General features: G+C 34.6%; 1 protein-coding gene across 10 annotated transcripts in view; it reads left to right on the forward strand.

Annotated features, from left to right (window-relative positions):
* CEP112 (centrosomal protein 112) overlaps positions 1-23393 on the forward strand; it is a 504767-nt gene that overhangs the window by 33923 nt on the left and 447451 nt on the right. For 8 of the 10 annotated variants that reach the window (XR_011493899.1, XM_014847643.3, XM_070483475.1 and 5 more), the window contains 4 exons: positions 4902-4992; positions 6803-6880; positions 17263-17310; positions 17574-17651. Coding sequence is in view for 9 of the 10 variants with exons in the window: in XM_014847643.3 (XP_014703129.2) it covers positions 4902-4992; positions 6803-6880; positions 17263-17310; positions 17574-17651 (295 nt within the window). In the remaining variant the exon portion in view is untranslated. The remainder of the gene's footprint in view (positions 1-4901; positions 4993-6802; positions 6881-17262; positions 17311-17573; positions 17652-23393) is intronic. The other 2 variants (XM_070483472.1, XM_044744727.2) reach the window with 1 other exon arrangement.

Raw genomic sequence — 23393 nt, forward strand, 5'->3', positions numbered from 1 at the left:
GTGAATTCTGTCAGACTTTTATGGAAGAAATTATATCATCCTACATGAAATTTTTTTTAGGAAACAGAGAAAGAGGGAATGCTTCCTAACTCATTTTGTTAAGTTGGTATTACTTTATTTCTGAAAGAAGACAAAGACATTACAAGAACATAAAACTACATACCAACAGTCTCTCATGAACATAGATTTAAAAATTCTTAATTGGCAAGTGGTATCTAGAAAATATAAAAAGGATGTTTTATCATGACTAGTGGGTTTGTCCCAGGAATATGAAGTAGTTTGGCACTTGAATAGTGTGAGAAAGAGAAATCATGGGGTCAAATCAATGGATGCAGAAAAAGCATTCAACAAAATGCAACATCCATCCATAATAAAAACTCTCAGCAAATTAGGAAGAGAAGAGAACTTCCTCATCTGATGTAAATTACCCATGCAAAAACAAAGCAATTATGAAAAAAAGAAAAGAAAGTTAAAGGACTGAACATTCTTGATTTTTTAGAATTCAAGCTGCAGTAATAAGATAGAAGTATTGGTGAAAAGATGGATTCATAGAATAGTATAGAAGTTCCAGAATTAGGTCTCCACATATATGGTCAATTGGTTTTCCACAAAGATGGCAATGGAATTAAATGAGGAAAAGAAGGTCTTTTCATCAAATGATGGTAGAAAAACTGGATAGCAACATGGGAAAAAAAGGAAAGGGCTTATAGACCTAAATGAAATGCTAAAAACTATACAACTTTTACAAGAAAGCATAGAAAAATATTTGTGACCTTGGAGTAGGCAAAGATTTCTAAAACAAGATATAAAAAACCACAAATAATGAAGAAAATAACTGTAAACTGGACTATCAAAGTTAAGTTTTTTCTTTGAAAGACTCCATTTGGAAAATTATCTGGCAAGGCACAGAATGGGAGAGAATATTCTGAATACATATATCTGACAATGACTGGTGTCTAGAATAAGTAAAGAACGCTTACAACTCAAGAAAAAGTAGACAACAACCCAACTAATGGGCAAAAGATTTTACAGACACTTCACAGAACAAAATATGTAAATGGCTAATGTACACACTTGAAAGGATGGTCAACATCATTCTTTATCAGGGAAATGCATTTGCACAATATGATACCGGTACACATCCATTAGAATGGCTAAAATGATAAAAACTGACAAAACCAAGTATGGTGACAATGTGATGAAACTGCAAGTCTCATTGGAGACAATCTTAGTGTCCATCACACACAAAATAAATTATAGTTTCTCGATATAATGGAATACTGCTAATTAGTAAAAAGAAATGAACTTTTGATACGTGCAACAATATGGCTGAATCTCAAAAACATTTTCCTCAGAGAGCAGCCAGACTTAAAACTATATGTACTGTTTGGTTCCCTATGTAAGAGATTCTACAAAATGCAGGTTGCCTAGTTTTGCAGGAGTGGGTAGATTGATCCCAGAGGAGCTCAAGAGAACTTCTGGGTGTGGTGGAAAGAATATCTTTCTTGTGGTGGTGACACAGGTATATACCTTTGCCAAAACCCATCAAACTCTACATTTTAAATGGATATAGTTTTATTGTACATAAATTATACCTCAATAAACTTATTAAGATCATATCCAGGTTAGCTGAGGCTTCCCTGGTGTGGCTTCTTCCAATCTATACACCTGTGACTTAAAGGAGTAAGTTATCTCCCCCTCACACCCATCCACACAGCCAACGTATGGTGTTGAAAGAGGAACTGGAGAATTCCCATTCAAAGAACAGGGAAAATGAGAAACACATAGTACTGACAATTCTATAGCAATGCTGAAATCTAGCCAGGCATATGTTGCCTATTTCTTGATTAGGGCTTAGTGCTGCTTCCTGGGAGTGTTCTTCATGTCTCTATGCTCTATCCTTTGGGCTCTTGACTTTTCCCTCTGAGTTACCTTTCTTTTGTCTTGAGAAATGAGTAAGTTTCGCTTGCAGGAGGATATTTGGTTGGTCTTCCTTTAGGCTTTTAAATCTTATTATATGTCTCGTTGCTTATCTCATTATCTTTACAGGAACAAGACTATGTTTCTTTAGCATTTGGAATCAACAAAGATGCTGAGAGAATGTTTCTGGATTCCTGTTGAAATATTTTAGCGTTAAGAAAAAGTGGAAGGAAAAAATTTCTATTTCCTGTAGTTTTACTCCTTAAGAGGGATAAAGAGGCATTTGTGTGTCAGGGAATCTTACCATGTACTGAAGCTCTTCTTTCTGTGTTAGTTTTGGCACCCTGAAATTAATTGGGCCACAGTCCCTCTTTTCTAATTGGCACAAGTACCATAATTATGAGCTCACTGTAATCAGGTCCCCTGTCCCGTTTGTAGGCTGTTTTTATGAGCACCACAACTTGCTGTTCTGTGTGGTGGGCAACACCTGTTATCCTTCATAAAGAGGCTTATAGGGTTGAGCTTTGCCTCCTACCCTCTGTCTCACTGTCCTCCCCACCTCCACCCCCATCACTGTGAATTCAAGCTATCTTTGTACCTATTTAGAGTTCCAGTTAATTGTGTTTCCAGCTGGAGACAGTCTCAATAGCAAGAAATGAAACTTCTGTGCCTAATGTCCCATGTTTCTTGTGCCAGCCAGATTTTAGCAGTGATACAGATCTCCTTCTTGGCTCAACCGCCTTCACAAGAAGTTGGCTTCAGCAGTCCCTCTGCGGTACTTGGCCTGCATTGGAGCATGTTTTAGGGGCAGTATAATGAATTTAGTTTTGAACATGTTGAGTTGGAGGTAGGGCTATTCAGTTTGTATTTGTAATGGGCCTGGAGGCCAAGAGAGCAATTTGGTCTGGAGAAGTAGATTTGGTAATCAAAGCTTCTCTTTACTATTTGAAAAACTAATAGTATATTGGATTGTCCAGGGAAGCATGTGAAAGAAAAGTAAATAAGGTTAGAGACAGAACCCTGGGATTATAGCATGTGGAGTGGGAAGAGAAAGAAAAGTTAGTGAAGGTTACTGTGAAGGAGATTTCTGAAGGATGGGATGAGAACCAGGGAAGAATGATTCTACGGAGCCAACGAATGTGACATCTTTAAAACACTGTCTGTAATGTTTTAGTGAGATCAACTAGGGTGAGGTAACAGCTCATTTGCTTGAGCAACTAGGAGATCATTGGTGACTTTACTTACAGCACTTCCCAAATTAGTGGAAGTTAGATTGCAGTTGATTGAAAAGTGTATGGCAGGTTAGGACATGGACCCAATAATTTATTTTGAAAATGTATTGTGGAGGGAAAGAGGTAGATTGGTACAGAAGGACAGCTACAAGTGGATTAAAAGGGTGTGTTGTTTTATGTATGCTCCCTATGTAATAAATAGATAAATGTTTCAGTCCTCTTTTATTAATATTTTCTGAGAAGAATTACTTTTAATATTTAAGCATTTTTCAATTTTTAAGTATAGCTCTTTTTATGATTATTTAATCTATTCTTAAGGAAGAACAGGCTACTGCTTAGTATGATATTATCAGTTTTCATCTTCCCACATACTGAGTTTTAAATGCTTCTATCAGCTCAAACACATTGGCTGGTGAAATTATTCTCAAAATGTTACTTTATCTGTTTTTCTCCTTTGTTTTTAAGTATTTGGATATCTGGAATATTGAGTAGGGGTGTAAAAAATTAATAGCTCTCTTTAAAACAGCTTTTTCAGACATTCTAAATTACTTAGTAACTAGTCTAAGGAGTGTTAATCTATTAGTGTTACCACCAAAAAACACATTCATTTTAATCTTGTCATTTTGAACTCCTGTTCTGTCTTTTGGGAATACTTAGTATGGCCCACAATTTTTTTTTTTTTTTTTTAACGATTTTATTTTTTTCTTTTTCTCCCCAAAGTCCCCCGGTACATAGTTGTGTATTCTTCGTTGTGGGTCCTTCTAGTTGTGGCATGTGGGACGCCACCTCAGCGTGATCTGATGAGCAGTGCCATGTCCGTGCCCAGGATTCGAACCAACGAAACACTGGGCCACCTGCAGCGGAGCGCGCGAACTTAACCACTCGGCCACGGGGCCAGCCCCAGTATGGCCCACAATTTTTGAAGGAAATCCTGATATGGCTTGTGGTTGGAAGTTAGTGACTTTAATTCATTATATAATGGTTAGTTTCCATTTCACGTATCTGGAGGCAGCTGTTCAAAGAATAGATATTCGTAATCATGGAACTTTATTGAAATAGCTTGAATAAAAATAAATGAAAGACTCTAGGCTAAAGTGGAATATTGAGAATGGTATTTTTATACTCCATTTTGTTCTGGAGAAAAGTTTTTTTTCAAATTCATTTGGAAGCTTGAACTATTTTCCTACTTATGCTGGAATTACCACATTTTACTTGAATTAGCATGGCATATTTTTTAATTTAAGACTGGTTTATCTGTGGTTTCTGACATGGTTTCAAATTAATTCAAACTTTCAGCTATGTATAGGTTTCATTGTATATATTTTAAGACTTCATCTTGTTATGGAAGATGAGTTCAACAAAACTTGCTAACCTTGTAAACAATTATCTTCTCTGAGAATGTATGCTTCATTTTTTCTTTTCCTACACTTAGGAAAAGGGGAAAGCAGGAGAAAAGATTTAAATGCATGTAGTTTATTATGATCCCACTTAAAAAATAGCATTTGTTTGTAAGCAAGTATGTGGCAATTAGGTGATAATTTTATTTATAGTTTGACCTAAATGAAATCAAATGTGAGAAATACGAGTGGTTATTATTTGTATTTCTTTTCTTCTTTGCTCTTGAAAGTTCATTTTTAATATAAATAATCTTATTTGCAAAATAAAAAAATTGGTAATCCTAGATTTAAATACCCTTCTGTCCTCTGAATTCCCCAAATTCTGATTGTTACTATTTTGGTCTGTTATTAGGGAACAGTACACTGCAAAGCTCCAAACAAGATCCCTTTCTATGAGCCCAACCTACAGAGAAGATGGACAAAATACCACCCCAGAGAGTTCTGTAAGATCAGATTCTACTTTGTTTGTTTGTTGTTTTAAAATAACTCCACAGATTTTTAATTTCACATTGTGAAAGTTCCAACAATTACATAAAAGCAGTGAATAAAGTCAGAAGATTTTGTTGAACATCCCGGTGTCCAAGGAAGTGGCGTATTTGGTATATTCTCCAGTGTTCTTTCTGCTTTCTCATTGATTCTTGGGCATCATGTTAATCAGTCTGTTGTTTCTCCTGCACATCGAAGAATAAACCTTCATTTTTCAGTTTTTTTTTCCTTTTCCCTTTTGCTCAGCATGTATATAAAAATGAGACGACACGCACTGAGTGGTCGTAAACTTAAGACGTTGGGATGAACTTGTCATGAAGTAGGGAATGCTGCCTTCTTGATGAAGGCGAACAGTTTATGTCCTGAAACATGAGTGCCTCTCTCGCTTCTTGCTGCTTAACAGATTTGGTTTGAACAAGGTGCTAACGAGCATTCCAGTTAGCCTTGTAAAGAGAACTTCGCCTGCTCCTGCAGTCTTTCTTCCCTAACTCTGGCTTGTCTTGGTTACATGACTTTCAGTTAAAAGGAGATCGTGTGTGATGCATGGCCATTTTAGCACATATTGCTCTAAATGTAACTGGTAGCATTTTCTCCAGGGATATTTGGAACTTTCAAAAGATATTTTAATATGAAGGGCAGCACGTTTTAAATATGTATAGGTTTGTTATTAATCATCGTATTTACTCAGAATAGACAAAGCAGGTACGTTTTCTTAGGATGTTCTTGTTCACAAAGAAAAACACAAAAAGCAGGGACTGACAGTAAAAGCAATATTGGATTTTAATATTGTATATAAATAATAAATTCATCATTTTATTTGATAGAAATTTGGAGACTCAGTAAAATATGAAGAACGTTTTACTGTCTTTTTCATCACTTCAGATAATTTAAATGACCATAGTAAATAGACTTATTAGTTAGTAATGAGGTTTTCTAAAAGCGTGAAAATGCTGTCCCAAGAAAGTTAATTTCAAAATAAATTTTTTTCGCTGGAGAATAATCATTATTATTTTGCACAGATTTACCTTTCTAAGATTAAGAGCTTTCAGATCATTGTCCATTTCTGGGCACAGATCTTAGGCTTCCTCAGTTAATTATAGTTTTAATCTGGTTTGATAAATGTATAATATGATAAATTATATGGGAGGGAAAAAAAAGCATAGAATTTTAATTTTTTTAAAAAGTAAAGAGTCACCATAACTGTGTTTTCATGATGTGAATCCAAAGCTTATTTCTCTTTATATTCAGTGTACGAATGAAAATTAATTTAAGAACAAAGAGCTTCTTGGGCATCAGTACAAACTTCCCTGTTAACTAATTTTAACGAGAGTAAATATTTCATCTTTTCAAGTGTTCCTCCACCCCCCTTTAAAGCTACTGTGGTATACCACAATTAAAACTTTTTGTAAAAGAACTTAAAGAGAAGAGTCTGGATTAATTTTTAAAGTATTCTTTTGATGTTTTTTTTGAAATCTAGTTACTGTGTGAGTATATTGTGAAGGCGTCTCATAGCCCTAAGCAGCTATAATGAACAGTCATTACCTAGAATAGAGACCTAGCTCCACTGTAACAGAATCCTTTCTGAGGGCAATGTAACTCACCACAGAGCACACACGATCTTATTACTCTGAATGACGTATATTTTGTCCTGTTTTCTTCCTTTCTTCCTCCCTTCCTCCCTTCTTTCCCTTCTTCCTTTCCTCTTTTATTTCTTCCTCCTTGCTGCTTTCCTCCATCTCTTCTTCCTTTTTCTCTCTTGTATTTTAGGAAATTCATCCGAAAAAATCTGCTCTTTGTTTGGATGACAGCAACATTGAAGCTCGCCTTAATAGTTGGAATCTTGGGGTAAAAAAAGTATTTGTTTTATGTATGTATATTGATGTGGCAGAATTATATTGTGTTTGGAAAACATCTGAACGAATTTAATTCTATATTATTAGATGTTCGACATTTAATACTGTGTCAGCACTGAGAAGGACTCTGAGTACAGGAAAGAGAACATTCCAAAGAAGCATAAAATAGTTCCTGCCCTCGATAAGCTGACTTTCTTTTTGGTGAAATAAGAGATATACACATAAAATAGTTAAATAATAATTTAAGATAGTATATGATCAAATACCAAAATGAGTTATATAGAAAGTAGAATACTGAGGTGGAGGGGAGGGAAGGAATGACTTAGAGAAGCAAGGTCATTTGGGTTAAAAAACCCTCAGGGAAACTTCACAGATGTGCCACCACCGTGGACAGCAGTTTTTGTGTACCAAGGCTCGGGGCATGAATGTGTTTGCATAGGCTGAGAGGAGGAGCAGAGCTGGAATTCAAGGCAGAAATAGGCACAAAGAAAGGTGTGGTGGTGTAAGCGAACTGTCGTGACTGGATCTTTGGGATTCAGGTGGGGGACTGGGGGCAATGTTATCAGGCTTGATTGTATTGGGGCTTTGAATGCTGAATTGAGAAGTTTAGCTTTAAATTTTAGGCAATAGTGAGCTCTGGAGGTTAATTTTTTTTCTTCTCCACATTCCACTTTACATATATGCTGTTTAAATGCTTTGAGGAAATGAAAAGGGGTTTAAAACAATTTTTATCACACTTTGTTATTATAAGAATAATATGTAATTTGAAAATTTGGAAGTACAGGAAGTCATAGGAATAAAATATACTTTAAAATGTTAACACTGATGGATGTGTTAGCATTTTGTTATATCTTTCTCTCCTTTTTTTCTGTGTGTATTTATAAAATTAAAATTTAAACAAAATTGGGATTATATTATAAATACTATTTTATTATGTGCTGTTTTAAATTTGGTATAAGTTTATAATAGGTTTATAAACATTAATATTAATGATAGCACTAATTTTTCTGTTGGATGGATATTCCATAACTTATTTAAGCATTCTGCTCCTTTTGGACATTTAGGTTGCTCCCAGTTTGTTGCTAACATAAGTAATCTACAATAAAATTCCTTACAAGAATCTTTTCATACCTGTTTGGTTACTTTCTTAGGTTACATTACGTGTTGGTACATTGCCCTCCAGAAGGTATATACCAATTTACTCTCCAGCCAGCAGTATATAGGATTGTCTAGTTCTCACTTCTTCAGTCACATTAGGGATTGTTATTTGTAAAAAACCTGGAACCCTTCCTACTAATAATGGTCTTTAATGAAAGCAGTGCTTTAGGAAAATTGGCTTGGTGGTGTTCTGAAGATTATACCGGATGTGAGTAGAGACGGAGAAAGGGACCCAATCATCATTTAGGTGTTTGTAGTGGACTCTACATTAGTGTGATTTTGGTGAAGATGGAAAGCATAGAAGGGAAAAATATTTCAAAGAGAGTGAAGAATGCTTAGTTACTGGTGGGCTGAACAGAAGGGTACCTCAAGGTCTGGTTTCAGGAAATGGGAATGTTGACTCTTTGTCAGTTAATTGATTGTCAGATGGGGGAATCCATTTTAGGGGTTTTAAAGTTTTATTTTAGATTGTTGGAGTTTGAAGGGATGGTCAGATTAACTGGGGAGGGTTCCAGGTTTGGAGCTTTATGAGTCTCAAGGGCTGGAGTCATATTTCTTGGTCAGATTGCCGGAGATGGTAGTTGTACCCAGAGACTGGACAGTACAGAGTGAGGAGGGCTGGCTCATGCAATAGCCACGATTAGAAGGTAGGGAAATGTATAATAATTTAAAGCAATGTGACTCTCCTAGTCGTGTTGGAAGTATCTTAGTGAAACAGGAGAGAGAAATAGAATACATAACGAGAGGGGTGTAAGTCAAAAGAAAAACGTTCACACCTTTCATGAAGGAGTAGGGGAAGTTGCCATTGGAGGGAAGTCCTAAGTTGCCAGTGTAGGAGAAGAGGCCAGGAACTCCCTCAGAAAGACAAATTCTTTTTGCCAGAAAGCAGTATCAAAGTGAAAAATACAGTTCTGGGCTATCCCTTTAAACTGCTTTTGCCCTTAGCCATTTGAAACTTCTGATGTACATTTCTTAGCATGTAGAATATTTTTCATGATTATTTAACTGTTCAGAGGATTAAATTTTTCATTCGTATAATAATATTAAAATAAAATATCTAAAATATTTCAAAGTAATGCCTTAAAACTAGGCCTGCCTGGGGTTTTGTTTCATATTTTTATTGTTCAAAGAATGCACGAACAGAGTAGAATATGAAAATCTTGCATTTTTATATATTTATAATATATATGCGTTAATCATGCTGAACCATCTCTTGATCACAGTAGAATAATTTAAGAATCCGTGTATTAAAAAGCATAGATTTTGTTTTGATTTTAGTTTTGTATGGGAATGCACAACGAACTTTTTTTTCTTTCTTCTGAATGATCAGTTAATAGCTAATTTTTGTGCTTTATACTAAGGGTACATTTTTCATATTGCTGTCATGACTATCAACACCTTCAATCTGATGCATTAGATGTTCTAGAATTTGAATTTTATAGTTTTTGTTAAAAAAATGCATTTTTTCCTGAATATATTCTTTCTTTTCTCAGAAGTGTGTTAATATTTTTTCTAGGACTGTTTCATTCAAGTAGACATTTATTTACTAACTCTAGCAATTAAATTTTCCTCTTGTATTCTTTTTTTCTTACTCTTTAATCTTTAGTTTTTGGGAAGCTTTCCTATTTTATTAATATATTTTGTATACATTCCATGCATGAGTATCGTTATATAAATTTTTTTCTTCTTTTTTTCTGAGGACGGGGTGTGAGGTCAGGAGGAGGACTTTACTGGGCCTTCCATCGCGGTCACCAGTCACTGTCTACCTGTCGGTTCCCACCCTGGGTCCACGTGCTGACTGCAGAGCCTCACTCCCACCAGGAGCAAATGAAGAGTGAGGACTCTGAGTAGACCCCTTAGGTCCAGTCCCTGGAAGCAGAGCCCAAGAGCAGGAGCTGGGCGGGCAAGCGGGGTTTGAGCAGGGAGAGCTCTCAGGACAGGCAGTCGAGGGGTGGGACACACACACACACACATACAGACACACACCATGGACTGGATGGGGGAAGGAGCTGAGCAAGGTCAGTGGGAGTGAGTCTCCCCCTGATCCCACGGGGAGCTCCAGAGGGTGGACAGCACCTCAAAGTCAGATGGCCTCACCTGGAGGTCAGGGCCTATCCAGAAGGGTGAACCTCCCTGTCGAGGGCTAATGGGCACCTACCAGCTGTTTACTCTCTCTATCAGGAATGTGGGAAGCCTGGCTGTTCTGCTCCCTGGGGCCTTCCTCACTGTGGCCTGTTGAGAACTGTTCTAATCAGTCACCTGTGGCTGCTGTCACACTATTGTAGCAAACACAAGAGTAAATCCAGTTGAGATGAGCTATTCCAGATGAGCTGCCCAAGTTGCTCACCCACAGAATTGTGAGCTAAATAAAATGGTTGTAGTTTGAAGCCAGGAAGGTCTGGGGTCATTTATTATGCAGCAAAAGCTACTTGATACGTAGATACTGCCAAGCAGTTTTTTAAAAGTGATTATGCCACTTTGCATCTTCATCAGCAGTATGTGCCAGTTCCTGTTCCTTTACTTTCTCTTCACCACTTGATATTGTCAGTTAATTTTTTTTTAATTAAAGAAATTTAGCCATTCTCGAGAGTGGTTAATGACATTCCATTGTGTGGTTTTTTGTTGTTGTTGCTGAAGACTCCCCCTGAGCTAACATCTGTTGCCAATCTCCCTCTACCTTCTATGTGGGACACCACCATAGCATGGCTGTTGAGTGGCGTAGGTCCATGGCCCATATCCAAACCCATGAACCTGGGAGGTCAAAGCAGAGTGTGCTGAACCTAACCACTATGCCATGGGGCCGGCCTCTGTATTGTGTGGTTTTAATATATCTTTTCCTGATGACAGTAAAGTTAGATGCCTTTAATATGTTTATTGACAGTTTGGATAACCTCTCAGAGTGAAGCACCTACTTAATAAGTCTTTGCCAGTTTTTCTGTTGGGTTGTCTGCCTTTTTCTTATTGATATGTAAGAGCTTTGTATCTATTCTGAATAAGAGTCTTTTTGGAATGTAGTATTAGAAATTTTTTTTTCCAGTTTGTTGCTTTCCTTCGTTGTCTTAGGGGTGTATTTGATGAACAGACATTTTAAATTTTAATACAATTCACTTTCTCATTTTTTCACTTTATAGTTAGTGCTATTTTCTGTCCTGCGTTAGATCTTTGACTATCTTAAGGTCCTGAAGATGTTCTCCTATATTTTCTTCTAGCGGCTCTATTGTTTTACTTTTTCTATTTAGATCTACATACCTGCTGGAGGTGATTTTGGTATATGTTGTAAGATAGGGACTCAAGGTTTGTTTTTGTCCCTTATTTGTATCCAGATGATGTTTAGTTATTGAAAAGACTGTTCTTTTCTTGCTGCACTGCAGTGTTATTTGTCTCATAAATTAAGTGACCAGTGCCTGTCTGTTTCCATTCCGTTCCTTTGGCTTATTTGCTTTTCCTTATACCAGTGCACTATGTCTTTATATCTCTATTTTGTTTGTGCTCATTAAATGTTTGTGGAAATGTTGTGAATAAACCAATGAATGAACCTCTATTTGTATATTATTTCTGTGGAAACTTGTTTTTCAAGTTCTAAAATATTGACTTAAAAACATTATTTTGGCGCATAATGGATTTGACATTGAGAACTGAATTTATTTTATTCCATAGAGGAGTTTAAGCAATTCTTTTCTGACTGATGCTGTGACTTAAAAACATTTATTTTAGTTGTTTTTCTGCTAATCTATTGCTTGATGATGTCCTTTCCTCTAAGACAGCTAAAATATCAGATGAAATGCCTTTCTGTTATTCTGGAACCATAGAACATCTCTATTTAATCAACATGAATCTGTGAGCTGATATTTGGTCAGTTTTACCAAATCCTGAATAATTTGTAGAAAGAAACTGATAGAACCCTTTGTAAGCAAACAAATCTGCTAAAAAACTAAACAAAATAAAATGTCAAAAGCCAGTTTTCATTAGAGAACATTCAGTATCTGTATTTAATAGTTTCAATTATTATATATTTTATTATTGTGATTCTGTTTGCTTTTAAACAAGAAATGTTTGGTCATGTGATTTATTCATGCTGTTGGAACATAATTATCTTTGGCTTTGCTTTCTGTATAATATTTTGTTAGACTTTAATGTTTCACATAAGTGCTTTTTATCTTCCATTTTGGACATTCTTTATTGTGGTATTTTTTTCTTGAGGTATTGTGAGAGAACAAGAAGTTTTCTAAAAGAGCATGAAAAAAGTAAATGTTAAGACTGTTTACAGATTGCATCAAGTCCATGTTACTTGTGGATTACAAAGTGGGAACATTCAACTTCAAAGCACATCTGGCTGCTGTTATAAAATCAGAAAATAGATTGCTTATTTCCCCCAAATAGACTCAAGAACATGCTTTACTCTGAGTAATTCTCATTACATATTAAAAGTGGTTATGAGACAAGCTGCATGTACCGTAAATGAATAACAACAGGAGATTTATACTTGTTTACAGTGTTCATCGTGGCTTTTAAATATTAGGATAGACTGTCTTTTTTTTTTTGGTCTACTTGAGAAAGGACATTTGTGATAACAGAATGAGTCCTTAACTTCTGTATTTAATGGCTTTTAAAGATGAAAAGGATGAAGTAGGAGTTACTTCTGCATAGTTGAAAGGCTACGTTGTAATTAGCTAAACCAATATTTTGTACCCTGCTTATAAATGTAGAGCAGGGTAAAAATAAGTCACAGATGGTTTTCTTGGCTTTTGGTTTTAAATTTTAAGCTTAATTAGAGCTTGAGCATCTTTGAGAATTCCCCGTTTCCCTTTTCTTTTATTTTCCCACTTATATTTAATTCTGCTTCATGAGTTAGGGTTTTATATATTTGCAGATTTGTGTGGGTCTTTGAAGAACTTACTTTTTATGCTGGTTTTCTTCATTTCAAAAATAGAGAATGGTTACTTTTCCCATATATATACCTTCAGACAATAAATATTTACTGAGTGCACTTTGTTACCTGCTGGAAATTTGCTGCCTCTATGTGTATATATAGTACAGTGTTATTTACTAAAGAATATGCCTCTTTCTCTGGTCTGATATTTAAGTATTTAAGTGGATTTTATTATTATCTTTACTGAATCAATGTTTCCCCCTAGTAAATGTACTAATTCATGCACTCACCAGTAGTGCTGCACATCTGAAACACTTTCGTTGTCAATTTTGTGTGTATGTGAGGAAGATTGACCCTGAGTTAACATCTGTTGCCAATCTGCCTCTTTTTTGGCTTGGGGAAGAGTGTCAGCCCACATCTGTGCCAGTCTTCCTCTGTTTTGTATGTGGGATGCCACCACAGCATGGCTTGATGAGAGGTGCTGGGTCTGTGCCTGGGATCGGAACTGGCAAACGATGGGTCACCGAAGCAGAGTGCGTGAACTCAACCACTATACCACCCGGCTGGCCCCAAAAATACATCAAATTTTTAATGTATGCTCATCTGGTTGCTGTAAAATACCATCTAATTGTGGTATTAGTTTACATTTTTCATATTTCTAAACAGATTGAGCATATTTTTGTATGTTTATTAGTCATTCAGATTTCCTCATCAGTGAAATGTGTCTGAAGTTTTTCCCATTTTTTTCTAGTGGGTTTTTTCTTTTGTTGATTTTGAAAGACCTTCTTTACACATTTTGGAGACTAATCATTTGTGCAAACATCTCCTCCCAGTTTATGGCTTGTCTTTTCACTTTATGATATCTTTTTTGGAGAGAAGTTCTTACTTAAAGTGGTCAAATTTATTAATTTCTTTTTAGTTAGTACTTTTTTTTGGTTTGTTTTAAGAAATCTTCTCTACTCTGAGGCCATGAAGTTATTCATCTAAATTGTCTTTGGAAAGTTTTTATAGTTGTGCTTTTAATTACAAGTATTCAGTCCTTGGGAATTTATTTTACATGGTGCAAGGAAGAGATCTGATCTGATTTTCTCCCACTGATTGAACACATCCTTGTTTTCTTAATAACTTACAGTGCAAGCTCTTTCATGAATCATATTCTCCTATATATTTGAGTTTCAGTGCTTTCTAGCTGACTTATCTTCATCACTGTAGTTTTATTATGTTTTTGTAAGTTACCTCACCTTGATTTTTTTCCTTCAGGCATGTCTTGGTTATTCTTGTCCCTTTATTTATTTGTATACATTTTATAATGAACTTAAGTTTTCTAAAAACCCTGTTGAAATCCTGGTTTGGATAAATTTAGTTACTAGATTAGATTAAGTTAAGGAGAATTGACATTTTTACAATATTAAGACTATCCAAAAACATGGTTTCACTCTCTATTTATTCCAGTCTTAACGTCTTTCAAAAAAGCTTAGTTATTTTCTCCATGAAGGGCTTATGTATATTTTCTTAGATTTACTTTTAGGAATTATATATTGTCTATGCTAAATGATATCTTTGTAAAATGATCTTTTTTCCTGTATGATTTTTGCTAATTTATAGAAATGCAGTTAACTTTTACATGTTGACTTGGCATCTGGCAACTTTGCCAAGCTCTTATTCGGTCTCCTGTTTGACATCTTTCTATGTTTTTGTCTTTATTTGTAGTGTTCTTTATGAACAGCCTGAAATTATTTAAAAGTTATCCTTGAATACATATTGTCGTAGTGGTGGAGGAACGTAAATATCATCAAATATTGACCTGCAGGGGAGTGGCCTACATTAAGTGGGTTGCACAAAAGCCTGATGAATCAGCATCCTGGAGATGGGGAGAGTCAAAAGGACACTATGTGACTGTCTTCTGGTTCATGGCTCTTTAAAAAAGTGATTCCTTCTGCTGATGGATTTTGATTGTGATTTTCTATAGTAAGTTTTTATGGATCTTGGATTCTTTTTTCTGTTCATGATCATTTATGTGAGATTTTTCTCAACAAGAGGTAGCCAGTGATCGTCTTGGAGGGGTGGTTTGGGTAGTGGACTTTATTTCTTAGTTCAGGAGGGCCCTCTTCTCCTGCTCCAGTGAAGTTCAATTGCTTTAATAAATGATGCCTTTTATGGTTGTCATTTTGGCCTGTCATCTCCCAGTTCTTTGATTCTGTCTTGTTTCTTCAGCTCCCTTTTTCTTTCCTCCCGTCCTGGACAGCCTTTCTCCTGTGGGCCCACTTTCCCGCAGAAGTGGTTTTTTCCTGAGACTGCCTTCTCTGGTTCTTCACACTTTCCAGGCTCTTCTTTTCACTCCTGTCTCCAGCACTCTCATCCATCAGGTTTTTTGTATGACCCGCTTAAGGTAGCTACTCTCCTTCTACAGGCCACTATTTGATGGTGTTTAAGTTCCACCACCACCAGGACCCTAAGGCACCCCCGCTCCGCCTGCCCCGCGCTCTCGCTCTGCTTTGGCTCAGGATCGAATTCTGCTGGTTTGTAATCTTTCTTTAGCCACTTACATGTTAACTGAGGGTTTCAGTAATCTCTTTCTCCTTGTTGTGATGTAGGCATGGGTGACCAGTATTTTTATTTCCTCTCTTTGCTGATTTTTATGGGTTTTTGGAGGATGGGGAGAGAAATTTAAATTCAGACAGTTGCCGTTACCTAATGGGAAACAGCCTCCAGGTGAAAAAAAATTATTTTGTAAGTTTCTCTTAATCTAGGTGCTAAAATAAAATCTAGATCCTTTTTAGATCCTATCTGTGGCTATAGAGGCTTTTTTTTTTTTTTAAACCTGAATAAATTCTATTTTTAATTTCATTGCCTCTATATTCTTTGATTAATTGTTTCTTTATTCATCTCTTTAACTTTCTTGTCAAATTGGGTATGAATTATTCAGCTTCTGTGATTATTAACTATAATAAGTGATTTGAGGAACTTTTTGAAAAGATAGTGGGATTTTGGAGGAGTGGAGCCCAACAATGTGTATTTGAAAAAGTTGGTCAGTCAGTGCTAATGATAAGAAACACTATCCTAGGTTGAAGTTGTGGTTAGTGTTATATTTTTGTACATTGTGAGATTATCCATGTAGTAAATCATGGGTTTATGAAGTCAGAAGATTAGAATTCCATGATAATGATTTTTAATTATCACTTCATTTGTGAATGAAATAGTTGAGATAACAATGCTAGTTGAGATAAGTGTTTCTAATTTATTATATAGTATATTAATTCAATAAATATTTCATTGAAAGCCTACTGCGTGTTAGATACCAGGATTACAAAATTGAGAAGTCATCTCCCTTGCGCTCCCTGTGCTTAAAGACAGATGTGGAGACGTGCTGATAAACACTTAAAATAGAATATCAGAGTGATAAGAGACACACAGGATAGTGGAGGAGCTGATAAGAGGGTGGGATCAGGTACAGTTTGCTCCTTCCTTCTGTTTTTTTATTAATGTTTGTTGGGCACTCACTACCTGCCAGGCCCCGTGGTGGATGCTAGAGTTAGGTGGGTTACAAGATAGTCATAGTCTTTTCTCAGAGTTCACACTTTTTTGCAGAAGATAGATATTATATCATAAAAGAGAATGAGCCCCCGGGGTACTATGTGAGTGGTAGGAACTTACCTAAATTGCCTGGGGGAGATGATTCCTGAACTGAGTGTCTTGAGTAAGTTAACCACATGAAGAAGTTGGGAGAATTACTTCACAGGTTGCAAAGAATCTGATATGGGAGAGTGCAGTGCTTTCAAGGTAAAACAAGTTGTTTGGTGTCCTTGGAATATAAGATATGTTGGGGATAAATGAGCCTGCAAGGTAGATACAGGAGGGGTCCTAAAGAAGTTTTGTATTCTGGTTGTTATTTTGGAGGTGAATTTAAGGATTCTCACACCAAATCTGCCTGGGAGTGTAGTGTAAACTGAGACTTGAAAGATGAATAGGTGCGTGCTTATAGGAGTTGGAGGGGTGGACAGAGTAACGCATAGAGGTCGAGAGGTGCAAGAAGAAGGTAATAGAAGCCATTCAGGGTTCTAGGAGTATAAAACGTGAGGTCAGGAACAGTGGAGATGAGGCTGGGCAGTCAGGCTGTGAGGGCCTCATGGCGGTGCAGTTGTGTATGCAGAGGAGTTTGTTTTGTATTTCATTTGTTAGTGAGCCACTAAAAATGTACTATGCAGTACTCGTTCTAAAAAACAAACTTACGTATTAAGATGTAAAGAAAATATTTTAGTATAGCAGCATAATTCTATATTTATCAAATAATAATTAAAACTCAGAAGTTAACAAGTCCTTTTTTTAAATTATTTTTAAATTTTCAGATAGAAAATCCTCGGTACCTGAGACAGAAGCCTATCCCAATTTCTCTGGTAGGTGAGAATTTCTTTGGACTTTTCCTGTGGACAAATATTTTTTAATAAAATAATCCTTAAGTTTACAGAAAATAACACAGGTCCACTTTATGAAAAATACTAGTTTATTAATCCTATCACTTGGAAGTGAATAAATCACTTTTTTTCCTCCAGTGTTGGTATTATTTTGGAATGAACTTTATGCAATTTAGAAGTTTACTCTTGGGTTAAGGATAAACCAGTCCTGAAAGAGTCTTGAATAACTCTTGCTCATTCGACAGATGACTCCCAAATTCAGCCTGGGGAAATCCGGCAGTCTCCATGATGATCATTTACTCTCTCGAATGCATGAGAAAGAGGTAGGATTGAGATATTTCTAACGTATGTAATTATTAACACTATTTTCATATTTTGTGTAATACGAGTTTTGAGGTGCTAGTTAGAATAATGATTCATGGTAGGAAGAGGTTGTCTTTGTACAAATATTAAATAGTGATGCAGGGAAGGCATCACTTTCTGTTTTAACGCCCATCTGCCATTTTGTGTGTCCCAGCTCCATGCCCACTAGACAGGGCGTGCCGAGGAGCTCTCTCCTGACTCTCGATTCCTGATTATCACAGGGCTAGGGGAAATGGCACCTTTTAGAAGCAGTATCTTTGACCTCAGTGAAGCGCTCCAGTCTCCCTTTATCTCATCTTACTTGTAATGTATCTTAATGTATCTTCCTAGTTTCACTGTTACTGTTTCTACTGTTTAAATTGATCTGCTAAATTAAGCTAGGCTGTAACTGATAATGACATAATATACTGTCTTTCCTTGGCCATTTGAAAATAGCAGAATTGTTTATTGGTTAAGAGCAGAGACTATGGAATCAAGAATACCTGGATTTGAATCCTACTTATTAGCTGTGTGAAAATGGGCAGGTATTTATCTTCTCTGACTCTCAGTTTCCTCATCTAATTTGGGAGATACCTACTTTGCAGGAATAGTGTGAAGATTTTGTCGTGTGTAAGTACCTATATGTTTCATATATAGTAGTCGTTAAACAGAGGTTAGTTTGCTTTATTATTTTCTTTTAAAAGTTCTTCTGGGAAATTTAAAAATCATCATTATTATTTTTATATTTGCTTATGATATCAATGAAACACTTTGGTCATCTGTGTGGTATGATGGTAGACTATTAGATTAGGAACCTGAAAAACTGTGTCCTTAACCTGCCTTCACCAATCTCTAGTAATATGACCCAGGGAAGTCAAGAATATTAGTTTAGTTTTTGTTTAAAAAGGGCATACTTAGTGATCTCACAGGGTTGTTACCAAAATCAAATGAGAATGATGAATATGTGTGTAACTTGTAAAATGTAATGCACTATTTAAATGTGTAAAATGTTATTGGACTTAGATTGATATTTCTAATAAATTTATTTAAATAATTTTGTCTTTCATTTTGTCTTTCATTTTAATAAGGGTGCTTCTAAGAATTTTTGATATTTAATTTCAATTTGGATATTTTCAACATGAAAGTTTTTTTATCACTGTATTTATAAAATATCATAAAAGACATTACTTTTTTCCTTAGATATTCCAAACAATATCATGAGCGTAAAAGTTTATGTTTGTTGATAATGGAGGAGGAAGTGCTGTTTTTTCTTTTAAATTTCCATCTAGTAGAATTGTTGCTGCTCATCTTAGTAATGTTCTCTCTGTCATTTCGTAGGTCCAATTTAAGGCATGTGAAGTTTTGTTTCCTAGTGCAATCCTAGTGTTTTAAAAAACTCTTGAAATAAAAAGAAATTAGATGCTAAAAAACCTTTTTGAGGGTGGTACTTCTTATAATCAGATGGACCTTCTTTTGAGCTCTTGTTTTGAATTTCTTTCTTTCCTTTTAAAAATTTTCAGTAATTGTTTTTACAAGTCATTTCCAACCATTTTCCTTTTCCTTTTATTTTTTATTAATTCTTACTATTGAGGCTACTTACCACAGAATAACATAATTGAAAGGAAGTGGTGGCTTTTTGAAAATTTTTTTGGCCTGTCATGAAATAATATCTTTATTCTTTATGATGACATTTTGGGTCAAGGGTAAACATACCGATGCTGCCCACATATGTGTTGAAAGAAAAAACTTTTAAAGCTATCGTGTATTGCATCAGAGATTCATTTTTAAATCTGTGTGGTTTTATTTTTTTCCACACCCTTATGTTTTTGTTTTTCTTTTTGGCGTACTGTAAAAATATTTGTGTCATCATTGAAAGTTTGCATGTAAACATCAACTTACTCCATATCTTAAAATACATCTAGTGTATATTTTGGCTAAAATAACCTTTTGTGCGATTACGTAGTTGTTTTTGACTTTTTTGATGAAATTTTTTGATCATATTTTTTCTCCATCCTAAAATATTTAAAAATGTATGCTGTGTTACCCTAATGTGAGAACTCTTTCAGTTTCATCCTTTTTTTAAAGTAGTATTTATGATTATAAAATCATTTGTGGATTTTTATGGAAGAAATTTTGGAAACTATAGACATATGTAAATAAGGAAATAAAATCACTATAAAATCAATACCCAGAAATAAAGACACTGGTAAAATATCATTGTACGGTCTTTTAGTCTTTTCTTTATGTATCCTGTGAACACATACTTTTCCTTGGGAAATTGAGATGATATTATAATTATTGTTTATATATCTTGAGTACATTTCATGCTATTAAATATTGTTCCTAAGCATCTATTTCTAATGGCTGCATTATATTTCATATTATAGATGTATCCCTAGTTAATTTAACTTATTCCTATTTTGTGGTATTGATATTATTTATAGTTTTCACTAACATAAATAATTCTTGGACGAATACCCTTATGTTTCTGTTTTTATATGCATCCTTAAGTATTTCTTTGGGGTAATGATTATATCTTACATGATAAAACTGAAATGATGGATTTTTATAAGTTTAGTATCATAAAAAATTTAACCTCTAGAATGAAAATTAATACTTGGAAGCCTATTGAAAAATTGTATGTTAATATAAGGTACAAGTAAATAATTTATTATGTGCAAAAATGAGAATGAAAATAAAAAGGCAAAGATAATCAGGAGCCATTTGAAGGCAGAGGGAAGTATCCATTTAGATTGCCTTTGTAAACACAAAGACACTAATTATACTTTTAATACAGAACAAGTATTTTTCCTAAAAATATTTTTAGTTTCAGGATGAAATCTTTTAATATTTTCATTTTTGAAATAAAAAATACCAGTCATATTGCTTTATTAGTTTTGTCTTTTTTTCCAGAGATAGTTTTCTAACTTGGATTTTTCCCTAAATTTAAATGCATAGTTATATTGTGATAGCCATAGTTGATCTTTAGAAGAATAATCTTATGTTTACTTGCTTACTTCACTTTTATGAAACATTTACTTGCAGGCATGATGATAAATGTTTTTCTGTTTTGAAATTCAATAGAGCCTTGTGTGTCCATGTAAGACAACCCTGATGTGTCTTGTGCATGTTCTCATCTAAAAACACTTTTGTTGTTGCTGGGTGGTGTTTTACAAATAATAAATAACATTGTTTCAAATAAGTTAACTTTGTTTTAAAATGAAATATTAAATGTTAAATACTGTATTTTAATCATTTTCTCAACACTTAATCTTCATTCTTTAGAGGTAATCATTGCTAAAAATTTAATGTGTATTCTCTTTAGTTTTCTAGGAATATCTCATTTTATTATACAAATGAGATCATAGATCATATGTATAGACTTCATACTGTTTCATTTCGCTTTTTATTTTCTTTTGTGAGGAAGATTGGCCCTGAGCTAACATCTGTTGCCAATCTTCCTCTTTTTGCTTGAGGACGATTGTTGCTCAGCTAACATCTGTTCCAGTCTTCCTCTATTTTATGTGGGATGCTGCCACAGCATGGCCTGATGAGTGGTCCTAGGTCCATGCCTCAGATCTGAACCTGCAAAGCCTGGGCCACCAAAGTGGAGTGTGTAAACTTAACCACTACGCCACTGGGCCGGCCCTTATTTGTACCTTTTTAACTTATATATTCTGATAATTTTTCTATATCAAAAATATGGCTTCATTCTTTTAAATAATTGCATCATATTTTATTTTACTGAGGTACTACATTTTATTAGTATAGTTTTGCATTGAGGGATATAGGTTATGTATTTTGCTATAACAGTGTTTCAAGAGCATCCTATGTATATCTTTGTGTATTGTAAGTTTATTCTTATACAATAAGTTCTGTGAAATAGAATTGCTCATTCACAGGGTTGCACATTTAAATTTTTGATTGACATCGAGAGATTGCCCTTAACATAAGGTTACATCAGCCTAGGGCTGCAGGAATGGGAGAGAATGGAGAGTGACGGCTAATGGGTATGAGGTTTCCTTTTTGGAGTGATGAAAATGTTCTAAAATTAGATTGTGGTGATGGTTGCATAATTCTCTGATATATTAAGAACGATTGAATTATATACTTTAAATGGGTGAATATTATGGTATGTGAGTTATGTATATCTCAGTGAGGCTATTAAAAAAAGGTTATGTCTAGTTGCACCAACAGATAGGAGAATGCCTGTTTTCCCATTTCGTCAATACTGAGTTATAAACATTTCTGATTATCTGTGAGATGAAAAATAGTATCTTGTTGTTTTGATATTTGCATTTCTTTTATTATAAGTGAGCATGAACATATTTTTTGTTTATTGTGTTTTTAATTTCACTTTTGTGAACTGTCTTTTCTTATAGTTTTTCATATTTTCATTGACTTTTTTGTCTTCATTGTGATTCCTAAGAGCAATTTATATGTTAAGGAATTCTGATCTTTGTTATATATCTTGCAAGTATTTTTCTCTATATGTCTTTTGATTTATTTTTGGTATTTTTTAATGTATAGAAGTTTTCTTGGTTAGATCTATGACTTTTCTCTATGGCTTCTGGTTTTTGTGTCATACTTAGAAAAGCCTTTCTTATTCCAAGATTATGAAAAAAATTAACTCATATTTTTGTCTCTTTAAATCTTATTTTTATATTTAAATCTCAAATCCATTTCAGAGGTTTTTGCTGTGAGTAGTGATGGTAATCTAGGTTAGTCAATTTTAATGTTATAAAATTAAAATTTGGGAGGTTGAAATGCTTAAGTTAAAGAAGGCAGTAAGTGTGGAGAGAATTAAATGGTATGAAATTTTATACAGGTTACAGAGTTCATCTGTGTCATGAAGCAGTTAATAAAGGATGTATTATAAATGTATTTAAAAAAATACATTTAAAATGTATTTAAAAAGGATGTATTTTATAAATGTATTTATAAAATAAACTTATAAATAATAATAAACTTTTTATTTTAGAAATTTTTGAGAATTTTAGAGAGCCCTAAAGTATTTAGCTTTTAGAAATCAGAATTTATAAAACACACAACTTCCAATTTAAATTTACAATTTGTAGAAAATACTATAGATGTTAAATGAGTAATATTTGCAATATTATTTTATTAGTGTTAAAGAACTGTAGTAGTTTTCTTTTGGTGGCTACAAATGCACCTATAAAATATTTTAAAGATGTTCTTAGATATTTTCATTTTATCTTGGGCGTTCTGGGAAAACATATGTTCAGTGACAGAGATCCTTTATTTTCACTCTAGCCTGTCATTCACAAACATACTTGGGCTTGTTTGCCTTTGTAATTGCAAACACATTTCCTGTGATATCCACATCACAGAATTGTGTGACAGTGAGTATCATCAAGCAGTGGGGTTTTTTTTTAGTGTTCTTAAAAAAGATTTCTGACATAGATTAAGTCATTTGGAAAACCATTGTCACTGAAAATGAAAGAAGAGACAACACAACAAGGGAAGATCAATTTTCAGAGCAGCCATCAGTTTTCAGAGAACAGATGGTAGAAATTGTGCTTTTTGTGAAATAAAATAGAATATTTCCTTTGAACTTCACCTCCACCCGTATTGAATGTTCCCACCTATTGCCTAAAAAGGGATGTTGTTGCTTCTTTCTTACATGTAATGCCAATTAGGCATTTTTTTCCTTTGTGAAATCTGCTAGTTAAAAAGAATTTAAATAATGAAATCCACAGTCA

The sequence above is a fragment of the Equus asinus genome, chromosome 13, assembly GCF_041296235.1.
Source record: "Equus asinus isolate D_3611 breed Donkey chromosome 13, EquAss-T2T_v2, whole genome shotgun sequence".
In the NCBI taxonomy this organism is placed as follows: Eukaryota; Metazoa; Chordata; class Mammalia; order Perissodactyla; family Equidae; genus Equus; species Equus asinus.